Source organism: Polistes dominula, unplaced genomic scaffold (assembly GCF_049000335.1).
Source record: "Polistes dominula isolate Pdom_NZ unplaced genomic scaffold, Pdom_raw_medaka contig_37, whole genome shotgun sequence".
NCBI lineage: Eukaryota > Metazoa > Arthropoda > Insecta > Hymenoptera > Vespidae > Polistes > Polistes dominula.
The window spans coordinates 920,737-936,952 of record NW_028301169.1 but is presented as its reverse complement, the minus strand read 5'-3'; the positions used below and the strand labels follow the sequence as shown (position 1 = coordinate 936,952).

At 29.0% G+C, this 16,216-nt stretch overlaps 1 protein-coding gene across 12 annotated transcripts in view; it reads right to left on the bottom strand.

Moving 5' to 3' along the window:
- Nucleotides 1–16,216, bottom strand: part of sei (potassium voltage-gated channel seizure) — a 129,948-nt gene that overhangs the window by 99,164 nt on the left and 14,568 nt on the right. For all 12 annotated transcript variants that reach the window (XM_089179113.1, XM_089179125.1, XM_089179117.1 and 9 more), the window contains one exon: nucleotides 11,809–12,039. In XM_089179113.1, the coding sequence (XP_089035239.1) occupies nucleotides 11,809–12,039 (231 nt within the window). The remainder of the gene's footprint in view (nucleotides 1–11,808; nucleotides 12,040–16,216) is intronic.

Sequence of the window (16,216 nt, the reverse complement as noted above, 5' to 3'; positions counted from 1 at the left end):
GTTTATCTTCTTTCCTAACCCTTTCTTCTTCACACATACACACATACACACAGATACATGTGTACTTTATTTTCCCCTTATATCCAGCCAACAGCACGTACGATTTATTAGAAAACTTTCATACGTTTCCTTTGATCTCATTCTAGTCAAACTTTAAAATGAACGAATTAGGGTTGATACATTTCTTTACTTTAATCGTTCTTGTTAGAAAAAGAAAAAAGAAAAAATTCTGAAGAGGAAGGGGAGTAGGGGTAGGGGTTGTGGGTGGAGGAGGGGTGTATTCTAGAAATATCAACGACTAGTTTTGTCGGTGTCTGCTAGTTCTATTCTTGAAATAGACACAGACTATTAGAATGTGACTTTCTCTTTCTCTTTTTATCTTAGACAGTATGAGAAGAAATAGGACCCAATTATATATTATATATTATATTATATTTATATAATTAATATAATAAATTATATAAAAATTTGGGACTTACGAGATAACGCCATTGCAGCAAAAATTCCGCTAATGCGCCAATAAAGTGCAATCTTGTTGTTCGCATACAACAACCTTGTTGTTTGCACATAGCAACCGTCACGGTTTCGTCAGGGTTGCGTCAAAGTTTCGTCAGGTTTTCGTCAGGGTTGCGTCAGAGTTGACTCAGAGTTTCTGTTCAGTACCAAATCTTTTGTAGACGATAAACTTTAAATTTTTTTTGGTGGAAAATGGGCCTATATTGAATTTAACGTAGATTCAAAACGGTCTTTATTTTTTTTTACTTGCTGCTGTCGCCATAACCCTGACGTAACCCTGACGAAACCCTGACGCAACCCTGACGGTTGCTATATGCAAACAACAAGGTTGTTCTTTATTAGCGCATTAGCGGAATTTTCGTTGCTGTGACGGTAATACTTAAGTATCAAAAATTTATACAACCCTTTTATTACATATAATTAAATTGCATTATTTATTTATATATAAATATATAAATATATATATAAAATAAATATAAAAATAAAAATGACAATAATATTAATAAAATAAATAATAATCAAAACTGACACTACAAATAAATATTTCGTAATATAAACAATTATATTAATTATTGAATTAAGCTTTGTTTAAAGATGTATCACAATTTACAAAAAAAATAATAAAAAAAATAAAAAATATAAAAAGAAGGACAACGCGGAATTTGATAATACGCGAAGTAAGGCGAAGATAGCCAAATGAGTTTCTAAAATCGTCCCACGGTAGGACGGGTAGCATGAGCTATAAATAATCATCCCCCATCGTGCGGCTAAGCGTATCCGAAAATACCATGAGTCTACTACACACACAAACACCCACACACATGTATAAAGAGAGAAAGACTATACTAAACGTACACGAGAGTCCGATTTACTCGTGCAACCTTTCCTTCCTTCCTTCCTTCCTGATCCAGCCACTTTAGGTTACACAATGACCTTGTGTACGACTCACCTGATTGACGAGCCAATGGGGCGTTTTATTTTACTGTCTTTTCATTTTACCCTAATAGAGTCACTGACCTATCTAAGGAAAACATTATTATCAAATTATCAATCATATTTTCACTTTATTTATCACAATTACTTTCATATTATTTAACCCCTGACATGATAGATAAATAATTAATATATTAATATAGTCTTTTTCCTACCCCCTTATTTTTCTTAATAATTTTTACACCATGCATCAAGGGAATACCCTTTTTTTTACCACACCCCTATCCTTAACACGAAATTACTATTTCGCATAGGTAACAACCTAAAACATATTTCAACCCCCCGTTTGCTAACTTACGATCTCATCCATTCACGTGGCAGCTAATAAAATACTTTCAAACCCCTAATATCTAAAATGATACCTAATAAATTCGAAAAAGATGATAGTAGTAAAATTTAAATTAAAAAAACAACATATTTTTAGGATTACGTGACTTTCGATAATCGATAAAAAAAAACAACAACAACAAAACTTTCCAAGATAAGAAATAAATGATTAAAAAAAAAGAAATAATAAAAGATATATATATACATAAACGAATGAAACAAAGAAAAAGAAAATAGAAAAAGGTCTCTCATGACAAGTCACGTGAGACCGCAGCGATGTGTCGGCGAGACGATTGGTGGATAGCGAGGAGGTCACGATACCGCAGTGGAACGAGCAGCCGACTGACTGGTTAATGGGTTAACGACTTCCTCCAATTGGTCGATGACGCTGTGCCCTCGTGACGTCACCCGGGTGCAATGCCCCTGGTGGTTCTGCTGCTGGTTCTGCTGCTGTTACTGCTGCTGCTGTTGCTGCTGTTGCTGTTGCTGATGTGACGTGGCAACGTGAGCTGCAGGCCAACCCGGTGTGAACAGAAATAGTTTTCGTTCCCTCTCGTCCTTATCGCACCTTCCCTTTATCACCCCCTCTACTCCCTTCTTCAGCATCCTCATCTATCTCTGTTTCTAACCCCCCCCTCTTCTTCCTTCTTCCTCCACCTTTTCCTAGTTACTATTACTATTGCTAGGTTCCCTTTTGAAAGCTGGTGCGTGTGATGCGTCTTTTACCCTGGCCTGGCATAGTCTAACCTAACATCTACCAAAACGTTTGTCGAGCTTTCAAAAGTTACAACACCACCAAGTGGTGGTAGAATTGACCACGTCATTGGTCTAACTAACACACTCTTGTATCTTCCATCAAGTGATGTCAAACGTTTACACTAGTTCAGTTTACTAGAAGATGAAGATGAAGAAATTCTCTTTGTTTTTTTTTACTTTAGTGAAAAATACAACAACAGCAACAGCAACAAATTTTATATAAATAATATTGTTATTACTTTAGTTTATAATATTTCGGATATTACTTTGGTTATATCGTATTCATGAATACTATTCATGAACAGTATTCATGAGTCATACTCGTGTGAACTTATTCGATACATATTCAAAGCTTTATCAACACTTTGTCCGTGGAAAATATATTATCTCTATGCTAGATATATTCAAAAAAAAATAAAAATAAAAAAAAAAACAGATGTATGCAGATCACACACACACACACACGGTCGAAGTGAAACCTTCAAAGAAAAGCAAGCTTTCGAAATAATTGAATTGTAATACAGCGCCATCTATTGAAAGAACCTTACAGAACCTAAATAACGTCTAAATAAAAATCTCTAAATTAGTAATAAAAAAGAATCCAAAAAAAAAACAGATGTGTGCAAATCACACACGGTTGAAGTGAAACCTTCAAAGAAAACCAAGCTTCAAAATGTGAAAATGAAGACAATTGTCGCTCCCAAGTTAAACCTAGGCCCTTCAAGTTGGCTTAAATAGTTGAATTTAATAAATTTCATCTCTCACCGATCTTACGTTTTGATATTTATTGGTTTGCATCAACTAATGTGTCAGGGTTTGCTTCAGGGTTGCGTCAGGGTTGCGTCATCAAGTTGGCAGTTGGCTTAAATAGTTGAATTTGATAACTTTAACCTCTTACCGATCTTACGTTTTGATATTTGCTGGTTTGCATCAACTAATGTGTCAGAGTTGTGTCAGAGTTGTGTCAGAGTTGTGTCAGAGTTGTGTCAGGGTTGTTATTGTATCAGAAAAAAAAACGAAAATTACTTTCCGAACAAGCCAATATTTTGAAAAATGATCAACAGCATTTTATTTTGATTAATTAATCGAATTGTGTGACTGCTAATTAACAGAAACCAAAAAGAAAAACAAATAGAGAAGAAAATTAATAAATAGAAAAAAAAAATAGAAAGAACAAGAAGAATTAGAAGAAACTAAAATAAAGAAGAAAAGGAAAAAATGATTGGAAAAAAAAACCTGAAATTTGTGTTGATAGATGATAAGATAAGGTACTCATTCATGTAACTAATTAATACGACAGTACAGCAGGTAATCAGAAAAGTAGTTAGTTAGATACCTGCTGATTCGAAATAATGGAAAGAGAATAAGAAAAGAGAAAAAAAGAAAAGAAGAGAGAAAAAAAAGAAGAAATAAATGAAATGAACACGTACGAGGAGTTCATGGTTATCCAGTGCTGTCCCTCTTCTGGGCTTTTCACGTCGCAACTCATCTTGGTATATCACGTTCCCTTGAAATTCTAGCACTTCGTTGGAAACAAAAAAATCGGAAATCGATTCTACGAGAAAGAGAGAGATAGATGGATTAAGAGAGAGAGAGAGAAAAAAAAGGCTTGGAAAGGGGTTGGAAAGGGATGGAAAATAGAAAGAGAAAGGTACAACGTTATAATAACGAATCGAACTGATATCTCTCTCTCTCTCTCTCTCTCTCTCTCTCTCTAGTTTATACAGGATCGAACTTACAGTTTTCGAGTTAGGTAATATAAAAGATTCAAAAGATGATCCACCATCGTTCTTCTACTCTCTCTCTCTCTCTCTTTCTCTCATACTCATACTCACTCTAACATTATATTATACAAGAGTGATATATGTGTGTAATTTAAAATCAGGTTGAATTTCATACAGTTGTATAATAATAATAATAATAATTCGATGTAAAAGTTCAACAGGTAATATTTGTTATCCAGGTTTTATATTTTTTTTTTACTTTGTTTTTTTTTTTTAAGGAGTGGTAGGTGGGTATCCTAAACTAATATTTTATATATTTATTATAATGTATTTTTTTTTATTTATTTACTTTTATTATTTATCTGTAATTTTAAATCCAGATGTGAATGGTATCCTAAACTAATCTTAATATATATATATATATATATATAAATGACGTGTCACGTTGTTTGTCCGCAATGGACTTTTAAATTATTAAACCGATTTTAATCAAATTTTCCACACTGTGTGCAATTTCATTCAATTTGAAAGATAGGATAGTTTATATCTCAATTAATAATTGCAATATTATTTTATTGACGTGTGTATCGGACTGATTGTGAGTTACAGCAATGCGTGACAGGGAACCCCCCTAGGTTTAATATATTTTTAATTTATTTAATTTTAGAATTTATGTGTAATTTAAAATTTGGTTGAATTTTATACAATTGCATTAATAATAAATAATTTGTTGAAAATTTAATAAGTTATGTTTTTAATATCATTTTATATTTTTTAATTTTATTTTTTAAGTGTAATAGGTGATGGGTGGTATCTTAAACTAATCACTTCATATATTTATTATAATATTATATATTTTTTTATTTATTTAACTTTATTACTTATCTCACTGACTATATTTCTTTGATATTTGTTTTTTTTATTATTTATTTATTTATTTATTTATTTGTACGACGAAATTATCAAATTATTTTCTATTATTTTCTAACATTTTAATTGCAAGTAACTTGTAATTTGTTTTTCTTTTTTTAGCTACAAACTTTTATTAAAAATAAAATTAAAAATACATATATGTAATGGTAAGAATGTTTGGATAAAAAAAAATGCGTCGTCGTCATTGGTAAAGAAAAAAAAAAAAGAAAAAAAAAGAAGACAAAAAATCGATAATAAAGTTTGGCCCGTCGTCAAAGTTTAGTTTTCGAAGAACCGATGAACGGGATTACCAACCAACCAATATTCGACTAAAGAAAACTTTCCGTTCAGTTTTCTGATCTTACATGATGTATATATATATATATATATTATTTGTATTGCTTCTTAAATATTCGTGTATAATTTTAAACGAAATTTCATCCCTCATCGAATATCAATCCTCATATATGAAAATTCATTTTCTTTCTTTTCTTTTTTTTTTTTTTTTGTTCATTTTTCCTTTTCCTTTTTATTTATGAAACAAAAATGATCGATCAAATTCGAATAATCGTAAACACGTTGTCAAGTTTGTCTACTTTGTTCTATTTGATTGTTTCAATATGAAAATTGTTTCTATAATCAAAACTTTTTTATATTATTCACAAACTTCAAATAATGTTCTACTTAAAAATATTTATCTTCTTCTTCTTCTTTACAATTTTTTATTTTTTTTATTTCATTATTTAATTTATAAAATTCATTTATTACTTTTTTCCATTTTTTTTTCTTTTTTTCTTTTTTTGTGTGTGTGTGTTATCGATATTCACAAACTTCAAATAAATTTTATATTAACAATATTATTAATCTTCTTTATTTTTTCTTCTTTTTACAATTTTTTTTTTTTTTTTTTTTTTTTTTTATTAATTTAATTTAATTTATAAAAATTCATTTAATTACTTTTTGTTTTTCATGGCTTTTTCTTTTTTTTTCTTTTCTTTTCTTCTTTTTATATATTATCGAGAACTGTATAAAAATCTTATTTGAAATGTATTTATGGTGTATCGAAACTTTGTACACCTCTTCTTTTTTCTTAATTCAATATTTCTCAAATAAATTTTCATAAATTCTAAAAAAAAAAAAATACGAAACAATCCATTGGACAATTTGGAAAATAAAAAATTTCAAATGCAATAACAAAATGCAACGAAATTTTGATTTAATTTCTAATATTAAAATCGAATGAAAATACAAGTTTGCAAACTTTCATATCAAACTTTTGTTTATATACGTTCGTATACGTTTGTTTGTTTGTTTGTTTTCTATTAAAAGAAATGACACAGAAATAAAAAAAGAAAGAGAAAGAAAGAGAGAGAGAGAGAGAGAGAGAAGAAGGAGAGAGAAAGAAAGAGAACAACAAAATAACCAATGAGAAAGCACACAATGAAAACGATTTTAAACGCACTACCAACGAATGACAGAGATGCACACAGGATAGAAAAAGATAGATAAAATAATACAACAAATTTTCTATCCTTTTTTTTTTTTTTTTTAATTATTGAGTCTGTATAAAGCTTCACGATGACTTAAAAAAAAAAAAAAAAGAAAAAAATTTACGAAGAAATTGACAAAGAAAATTTGGAATGAACGATACCAGTTTACCGAAACGTAAGTAACGTTAAAATCGTACCGGATACCGCAAGCTCGCGTCTATCACTGTCTTCTTCATCGTCTTCAAAGCTTGGCGAGCTTTTTGCTATTGCGTGTGTTTGTGACTTTCGAAATCAAGCATCACAGAGATAAAACCTCGTTCCCCTATTCTCTTTCGGTTGCTTCGCATTTAAACACGGTCGAAGCCATTACTAAAAGAAAAAGAAAAAAGAAAAAGAAAACATCTCCCCCCCCCACTTAGTCACACACATAGACACAGAAATGTTATTAGGGTTTTATTTATTATTTTATCTAGCCAACAAAAAATAGATATATATATGTATATACATGATGAGAGATATGAAAACAAATTATGATCCTAAACGATGATCTAAAATAAAAAAACAAAAAAAAAAAAACAACATTGGAAAGCCACTTGTATATATAAATTTTATTTTAGGTAATATTATTTATGTTTAATTATTGATACTATAATAATTTAATTATAGTTATGTTATATTAATTTTTGTGCAACACTATATAATATTAATTTAAAAGAAATTAATATAATATAACTATAATTTAATTTTATATTTTATTTTTAATTCATATATTTGTAATTTTATATTTTTTATTTAATTATATAATTATTTCAATATAATATAGTTAATATAATTTTATAGTTAATATTATTTTAATATATAATATAGGTAATATAATTTAATTTTATATTTTATTTAATTTTATATTTGTAATTTTATATTTTTTATTTATTTATTATAATTTGTAATTTCATATTTTAATTATTTTAATATAATATAATTATTATATAATTTAATTTTATATTTTATTTAATTTATATATATATATATATATATATATATAATATAACTTAATATTATATTTAAATTTATTACAATATAATATAATATATAATTTAATACTACATTTAAAAATATATTACAACATATAATATAATACAATTTAATAATTACACATTAATTATTAATAATTTAATTCCAATTTACTAAAAAAAAAAATAAAATAATAAACCATCAACCAATGATATTAAACATCCAAAATTATATTTCAAATCTATCAAACCAATTAATATCCAATATTTCCAATCACATTAACCACATTTACACATCACAAAATACACTCTCCCCAAAAAAAAAAACCGTGTATAATAAATATATTCAACTAAACCAAATGGGAAAATGAAATTAAAAATTACAGATAATTTGGAGATAAAAGATCGATGACGTCACATTGGCACACATAGTACGTGATGTCATCGAATACGTAAAAAAGGGTTACATGGTTGAACAGTGGGGGACAGGGAGAGTATCGGTTGAAAATAAAGGGAAGGGGTAATGGAAGGAGAACGAGAAGATGTGGAAGGGGTGTAGGATGAACTGGGGAGGCTAGGGGAGAAAGGGGAAGTTTTTTGGGGACTAGGGGTTAACGGAGGGGGAGGTTGGAAAGCACATGCACGAGCAACGACGACTATTCTTGGATGCTTCGGACACCTACTTCTCGTTTCCCTTGCTCACCTCCCATTCGCATGGTTGCGTAATAAACGAAAAAGCTTTTCTCTCTGGAGGAGTCGGCTCGCGAAATGGCCACTCGAAAAAGATGAAGATTAAGATGAAACAAAATGAGAAAGAATGAAACAGACATTTTTTTTTCCCCCCGAGTTATTATTGAGAAAAATTGAAATGGAATGAATATAATTGAGACGTTTTTTAACAGAAAAATGGTTGAAAAAATTGAGTAAATATTTTAATCGCGTATTCAATAAAATAAGAACAAAGAATTTATGTCATGGGTTTATTTAAGAAGGGGTGGGTAGGAGAGTGGTGGGGAAAAATTTGGGACAGATTGTTTCATCACAATTTTTCAATACACATTTAATATTATCAATTTTATATATTACACATTTATTATTTTATTTATCTGTCGAATTGTGAAACTTGTAAAGAAAAATGGACATTCAAAAATAAGTGCTATGTGCAAATTTTGTATTTGTTTGTAAATATATTTATAAAAAATAAAATCAACACCTACAAATCATCCAATTATTCAAAACATCAATAAAAACTCGTATCAAATACTCAAATTATTTGGACACAAAACTAAAAAGATTAAAAAATGGAAATTTGATAAAAAAGGGAATTTTCTATTTTCTAAAAATATTTACAAAAAAAAAATAAAATTAACTCCTACAAATCATCCAATTATTCAAAACACCGATCAAAACTCTTTGCAAATAACCAAATTATTTGGACACAAAAGTATAAAAATTACAACAACAACAAAATAATGAATTAAAATTTTCTACACTCAAAAAAAAAAAAATAAAAAATAAAAAGGGGTTGATAAAAGGGATTTAATTTAAAGAAAAAGAGTATGTTAATTTGTAAACAACAAATATGAATGAATTCATTGGCACTGCAGGAGAAAACTCGGTGTGCTTTCCTTTGGGAAAGTCAAGTGGCCATCAACGTCACGAGAAAGTAAAAGAAATAGAGAAAGAAAGAAAGAGAGAGAGAGAGAGAGAAAGAGAGAGAAGAAAAGGCAAGCAGATTTAGTTTGTTGTTTTAACAGAAGGCACCACCACCACCACCACCACCACCACCGCCAACCACATTGACTTAAAACACGTTCTCGAATCGTTTTGATGTTGCCGACTTTAAGGTGCCTGCAGGTGGTCGGCCAACACAAACTATTTAGTTTCATTTAACGCCTTTCATTCACTTTCTTTCATACGTTAAAACCAACCCTTCATCTTTACACCCCTTACACCCCTCACCTTTCTACTCCTTTTTTTTTTTTGTTTACTTCTTCAATACATTTAACAAGCCCACTTTGTTTTATTTGTAATTTTTTGCTTACATTTAATACAAAATCGAATGAAGATTACGCATTTTAAATGAATTTTAAAAAAATGAAAATTTACTGGAATGTACATTTTTAACTGTATGATAACTGTAAAATACTGTATATGATATTGAAACTGTAAAAGAGAAAATTAAGTGAATATTTAAACAATAAATGAAAACGTAAGACAATGTAACAAAGTTTTGGCTGAGGTCAGAGAAACCAAATGAAAGTTGGAATTAAAGCAAGAATCCTCTCTTTAAACTTATAACTGTAAAATACTGTATATGATATTGAAACTGTAAAAAAAGGAAAATTAAGAAAGTGAATATTTAAACAATAAATGAAAACGTAAGACAATGTAACAAAGTTTTGGCTGAGGTCAGAGAAACCAAATAAAACTTGAAATTAAAGCAAGAATCCTCTCTTTAAACTGTATGATAACTGTAAAATACTGTATATGATATTGAAACTGTAAAAAAAAGGAAAATTAAGTGAATATTTAAACAATAAATGAAAACGTAAGACAATGTAACAAAGTTTTGGCTGAGGTCAGAGAAATCGAATGAAAGTTAGAGTTAAAGCAAGAATCCTCTCTCTCTCTCTCTCTTTGACTCATTCTCTTTTCAGCTATGACTATGATAAATTATACAGTAGTGACTATCGATCTTACCGCGCCTAAGGTCAGACACTACGGCAAAATCGAAAGCAGAACCCACTCTGACTGCTGTTAAATCCTAGTCAAAGTTAACTAATTTCATTTTATTCCAACCCCTCCCTTTAGTTTAAACAAATCACATTTCTAATCGTTTAAAATAAAAATACAAAGAAGTGTGAAAATGATCGATAATTTACAGTAAATTACATTGTTTCACTCCTTACTATTGTTTTACAAACAAATTTATCTTGTAAAAGATACAAAATTGAGATTTACGAACAAACGTTTCTAAAAAAAAAAAAAACAATCTTCTAAATTTTATCTGTGTGATGATAATAATAAAATATAATATTTATTATTAATAAAATGTTACAGTTGTCAACAGTAATATAAACAAAACCAAAAAAATATATTGTAATATTATTGTTAAATGATTTATATGCAAATTAAGTTTATGAATATTATCAAAAGTTAAAGTGTGTGACCGATCTTTACGACTTTCAACAAACGACTTGAAACGTTTACAAGTTTTTCGTCAGTTTATTTACATGTTATACTACTCGTCAACATAACCTCATTTATTCCCCACTGCAAAACAAAACTTTCAACAGAAATCTTCGTAATAACTTTCAAACTTGACAAGTTACTAAATGTTGAATATTAATTAACAAATATTCATACACAAAACTAATTCGTGTGTCAATTTATTTTGAAAGATTCGTTCAAAATGTTACTAGACGTGTTACGATTACTGGTGAAAAGAAAAAATGGCCGATAAAATGTGTAGGATTATAACCTACAAAAGTTATTTCAAAAGATATATTTTTGTTATTTTAGTTTGTCAATAATTCAATAACTTTGAAATACTATTATGTACTTAAAGTATATTATAATAAGTTTGAATATTGATAAATCACCGTCTTTAGAAAATAGTACTCTTAAGAGTTTGCCAAAATACGAATCAAACGATTTTCGTCGTATTACTTTAAAGAATTTGTTACGTCCGGTTTGAAATTTCATAGAAATCTTTGTGAAAGCTTTTCGAGTTAAGTCAAAGATAGAGAGAGAGAAAGAGAGAGGGAACCATACATACATACATTTGGCTCTCAATCGTGAAAATAAATCATATAAGTTGAGTCAAATGATCAAACAATTCTTCCTAGTAACTTTTACCCCCTCCCCCACCCAACTTTTTTTGTTTTATCAAATCACTTCGAAGAACAAAGCCAAAATTTAAGCAAAATTTTCACATTTCTTATAAAAATTGTAGAATTGTAAAAAACAAAAACATTTTCAAACATATGATTTTTATTATTATTTATTATTATTATTATTATTATTATTGTTCATAAATTTATTTGTCAAAATATGGAAATAAATCAAAAGACTCACCGTCTTTTCTGTAATAGAGTATCTCGAAATGTTTTTCGACACCCGCAACGAGTGCGTCCCGTAATGCTGCGACCGCATGCGGAGACGTCATCGGTCCGTGAAGGAATTCGCAGACCGCCGGTCTTTGCATCACTTCCGCCCTGGAAAAACCTGTCAGCCGGCAAAAACCGTCCGAGCAATAGATTATGTGGCATAGTCCTTGCTGAGCGTTTGCCACTAAAAAACTTCGATCTGCAATCAAACACGAAACAAATCAAATTTTTAAAACAAAATATAATATGAAACAATTCAGTAAAAAAACAAACAAACATGGAGATGATTGAGGTTGAATAAAAAAAAAAAAAGAACCTTAACTTTAATCTCATTTTTCGTTCATTTTTTAATTAATTAAACATTTACATGGTTCAGGACAAATTTACGAGAGAGAGAGAGAGAGAGAGTTTCAATTTTAATATTAATATTATTAATATCAATATACTTAATATATATAAATTAGGTGTCACGTTGTTTGTTCGCAATGGATTCCTAAACTACTGAACCGATTTTAATCAAATTTTACACAATGTATGCAGTTTCATTCAATTTGAAAGATAGGATAGTTTATATTTTTTAGTTTATAACAGATGGCGGTGTAAGGTAATTCGTTGACTTAAGGACGTGTGTATCGGACTGATTGTGAGACACAACATCGCGTGGCGGGACACCCCTAGTAATCTATATAGATATGAATTACTTAATTAACCAACACCCTAATTAACAAGTTTATATATATATATATATATATATATATATATATATATATATATATATATATATATTAAATTTGTAATATATTAAAACAATTGAATTATCGATATCTCGTAACACCTATATTTTTATTTACAAATAATTTCACTTCTGCAATTTTTTAGTGTTTCCTAAGAAACAAATATTTTACTCAATTATGTTTCGATTTATTTGCTTGTGTATGAAGAAATCAGGGCATCTTGTTATCGTAATACCATGAGCTGCCTCTTTTGCAATACAATTTATATACGTAAGACTTTTATGGGAAATAAAAGAACAGAAAACAGAAAGAACACACCTAGAAGAAGAAGAAGAAGAAGAAGAAGAAGAATCTTAGAAATAAGCAAGTTCTATATTCCTGTTTGAAATGTTTGTCTAACATCAAAAGATTGAGGGTGGGGAGGGAAAAGAGGACGAAATAGAACTGCCAAAGGGGTGGGTGGGTGGTGTGGGGGGAGTTTGTTGGAGATTGGATGCTGAGGGGATTCTAGGGGAATGTTGGTGTAGACATTGGGATTGCAGAATTATGGGCTTTCATGTACTACCGGAAAAAGTATTAGGTGATTAATCTTCTGTACGTTGACGGGAAACAATGTTTTCCTTCTAGACTGATTAACGTACAATGATAGAAATGTACATTATTCACGATTAGGATAGCAAATTGAAGATGGTAATGCGTGGGACGTCATTTATGAACCATCTAGACGTATAATAATCCAAATGTTATTGTTAGTTAATTGCTTGACATCGAAACGTTTAGGTAAAGTAAATGAAAGATAATTTTGATCGGGTGTGTAAACGATGTTAATTTCAGAATTAGTAGAATTAAGTAGGTTATATTAAAATTAATGATTTATTTGATAATATTTATATTCAATTATTGATATAGATTTTATTTTTTAATATTTTTTTTTATTACTGATAGGTGATTTATAGGAATTTTACATTTCAATTTATTTTAGTTAACTTTAATACAGGAATTATATTTATTTTAATTTATTGTATATAACTTAGGGATTAAATTTATTTTAGTTTACTTTAATTTAGGTATTATATAATATTTATTTTATAATTTACAATTAGAATAAAAAAAAAAAAATTGCGTGCGTGGTTTATTTTTATTTATTTTTATATTAATTCTAGCAAGTACTTAACGTTGGGTGGGGGTTTGTAAACGTGTTAATTATAGGTGATTTATACAATAAATTTATTTAAATTTCTTTTTAATTATAAATTATTAAATTTATGTTAATTTTCAATTAAAGTAAGAAAAAAACAAGTGGTTTATTTTTATTTTTATTTTTATATTAGTTCCAGTAAGTTTAGGAAGTTGAGTGTAGGTTGTGCAAACTTGTTAATTCAGGTGTTTGGTTAATTAAGTAATAATAATATTGATAGTGATTGGAAAAAAAAGAAGGGCTTAATCAGTTTTGCAAATAAGGTTCTAGAGAATGTCCAGGTAAGGTACGTAAGTAACGTAACCGAACACGAAGAAGATTCTTAAGCATGCCAAGCAGTTTGACGTTTCGCGAGTCTGACATTTCAAGCGGATTCTGGACCGCTATTACGAGACTTGCGGTGCACTTGAAAGTCGTCGTACATATTAATATCTCGACATGAATGTCGAGCATGTGCCTAGATGTATGGGTTCTCTTCTATCTTTCTATATATATATATATCTCTGTACGTGTGTGTTTTATTTGCCATCTCTTTCTATCTCAGATTTTCTTTCTTTCATTTTGTTTTCAACATTTGATCCGTTCATCGATCACATGAACGGATGAACTCAGTTTTATTTCTTTGAAACGTCAAATGACACAACTTCTGATCATTCTATTCTTAATCGGAATAATTTAAGTGACAAGAAAGAGAACATAATTAGAAAGAGAATTGACGATGTCAGCTGAATATCAGGGAAAACATTTATTTCAGATATTCCACGAACATTTCATATCTTTCTAACTACATTTCTATATTTATATTTTGTAAATTATCTTAACACGTTTTATCTATCTATCTATCTATCTATCTATCTATCTATCTTTCACAATGTCAATTTTCATTCATTAATGTTTTGAGAATTTTTTTTTTTTTTTTTTTTTTTTTTTTTGTTAAATGCCATCCTTTCGTTATTTTTATTTTCTCTACAGAATAATAATACTTTCAATTTAATTTCTTCGTAATTGAAATTATATAAATCGTAGGGGTGTGTCACGTTTTGTTTTCTTTTTTTTTTTTTTTTTCTTTACTTTAAAAGGACAATTTGTTGATTAAAAAGACAAACGGGTTGATTTCTCTGAGGAATTGTCTGATGAAAAAAAAAAAAACATGAGAAAAGAAAAAGGGGATGCTTTAAAATTTACAAAGACGAAAATCGTTGACGTAGAATTCAGGAGACCACCTAAGTAGAGACAAACCCTCCTCCTCCTCCTCCTCCTTTTTACGAATTTCAAGCTCGTCGCGTTTTCTCAATTCGAGGAGCTGGAGGTGGAAGTGGAGATGGAGAAGAAGTTTATCGGCCGAACACTAGAAATAGATTTTGCCGACTTCACACGACGATACCAACGATTTTCTTTAGACTTGGCAGTACCCTTTTTAGACCCTTAACCCCCCTCCCCCCAACCCTTGTTACAACCATCCCCTAAGGATGTCACTTGTTCCAAACTCTCCCAACTTTTCGTACTATTTCATTCAAATTCACTTTTGGCATACTTGTTTTATTTATTATTCTTATTATCACTTCAGATTTGCTGTCTTTTTTTCTTTTTTTGCATTTACGTGTCACGTTGTTTGTTCGCAATGGACTCTTAAAATACTAAACCGATTTTAATCAAATTTTCCACACTGTGTGCAATTTCATTCAACTTGAAAGATTGGATAGTTTACATCTGAATTTACAATTGCAATATTATTTTATTGACGTGTGTATCGGACTGATTGTAAGTCAGCACAGCAACGTGTGGCGGGGCACTCCTTGTAATTAAAGAAAAATATTAAAGTAATAAGGTAAAAATAATCAAAATATATTTTTCAAAATATTAAAATATAAAAAAGAAAAAACATTTTAAAAAATATAATTGTAAAATATAAAAGTTATAAAAAAAAATCAAATAAAAAGTAACAATATACAAATATAAGAAATAATCAAAAAGATTGATTAAACATAAATTTCATGCAATTAAAAAGATTAATTAAATATAAACTTAATGCAATTTAAATGCAATAATTAAATTGCATTAAATAATTTAATTGCAACTAATATATTTTTGCTATCCCAAAAATAAAACCACGTTTACATTGCAACGTTTGTACATTTAATAAATTGTAATTTATTTGATAAATAATTGATACAATTTATTATTTAATTTTTTTTTTATTTATTCCCATAATCAATCTCCCCCTTAACACCCCACCCCCACCCCCCATCCTACCTTTCACAATTCTCTTTACAGTGTTTTTATTTTTTTTTTTTTTTTTATCTAATTAAGATAACTGTAAGATGATTTTATTTGGTCTCATGACTCTCGACAAATCGTCTTTCTCGTCTTAGCCAAGCTTTATATCTTTCCAAGCAAAAATATGTTTCAAAAAGAAGCTTACGTTACACCATTACATCGGTTTA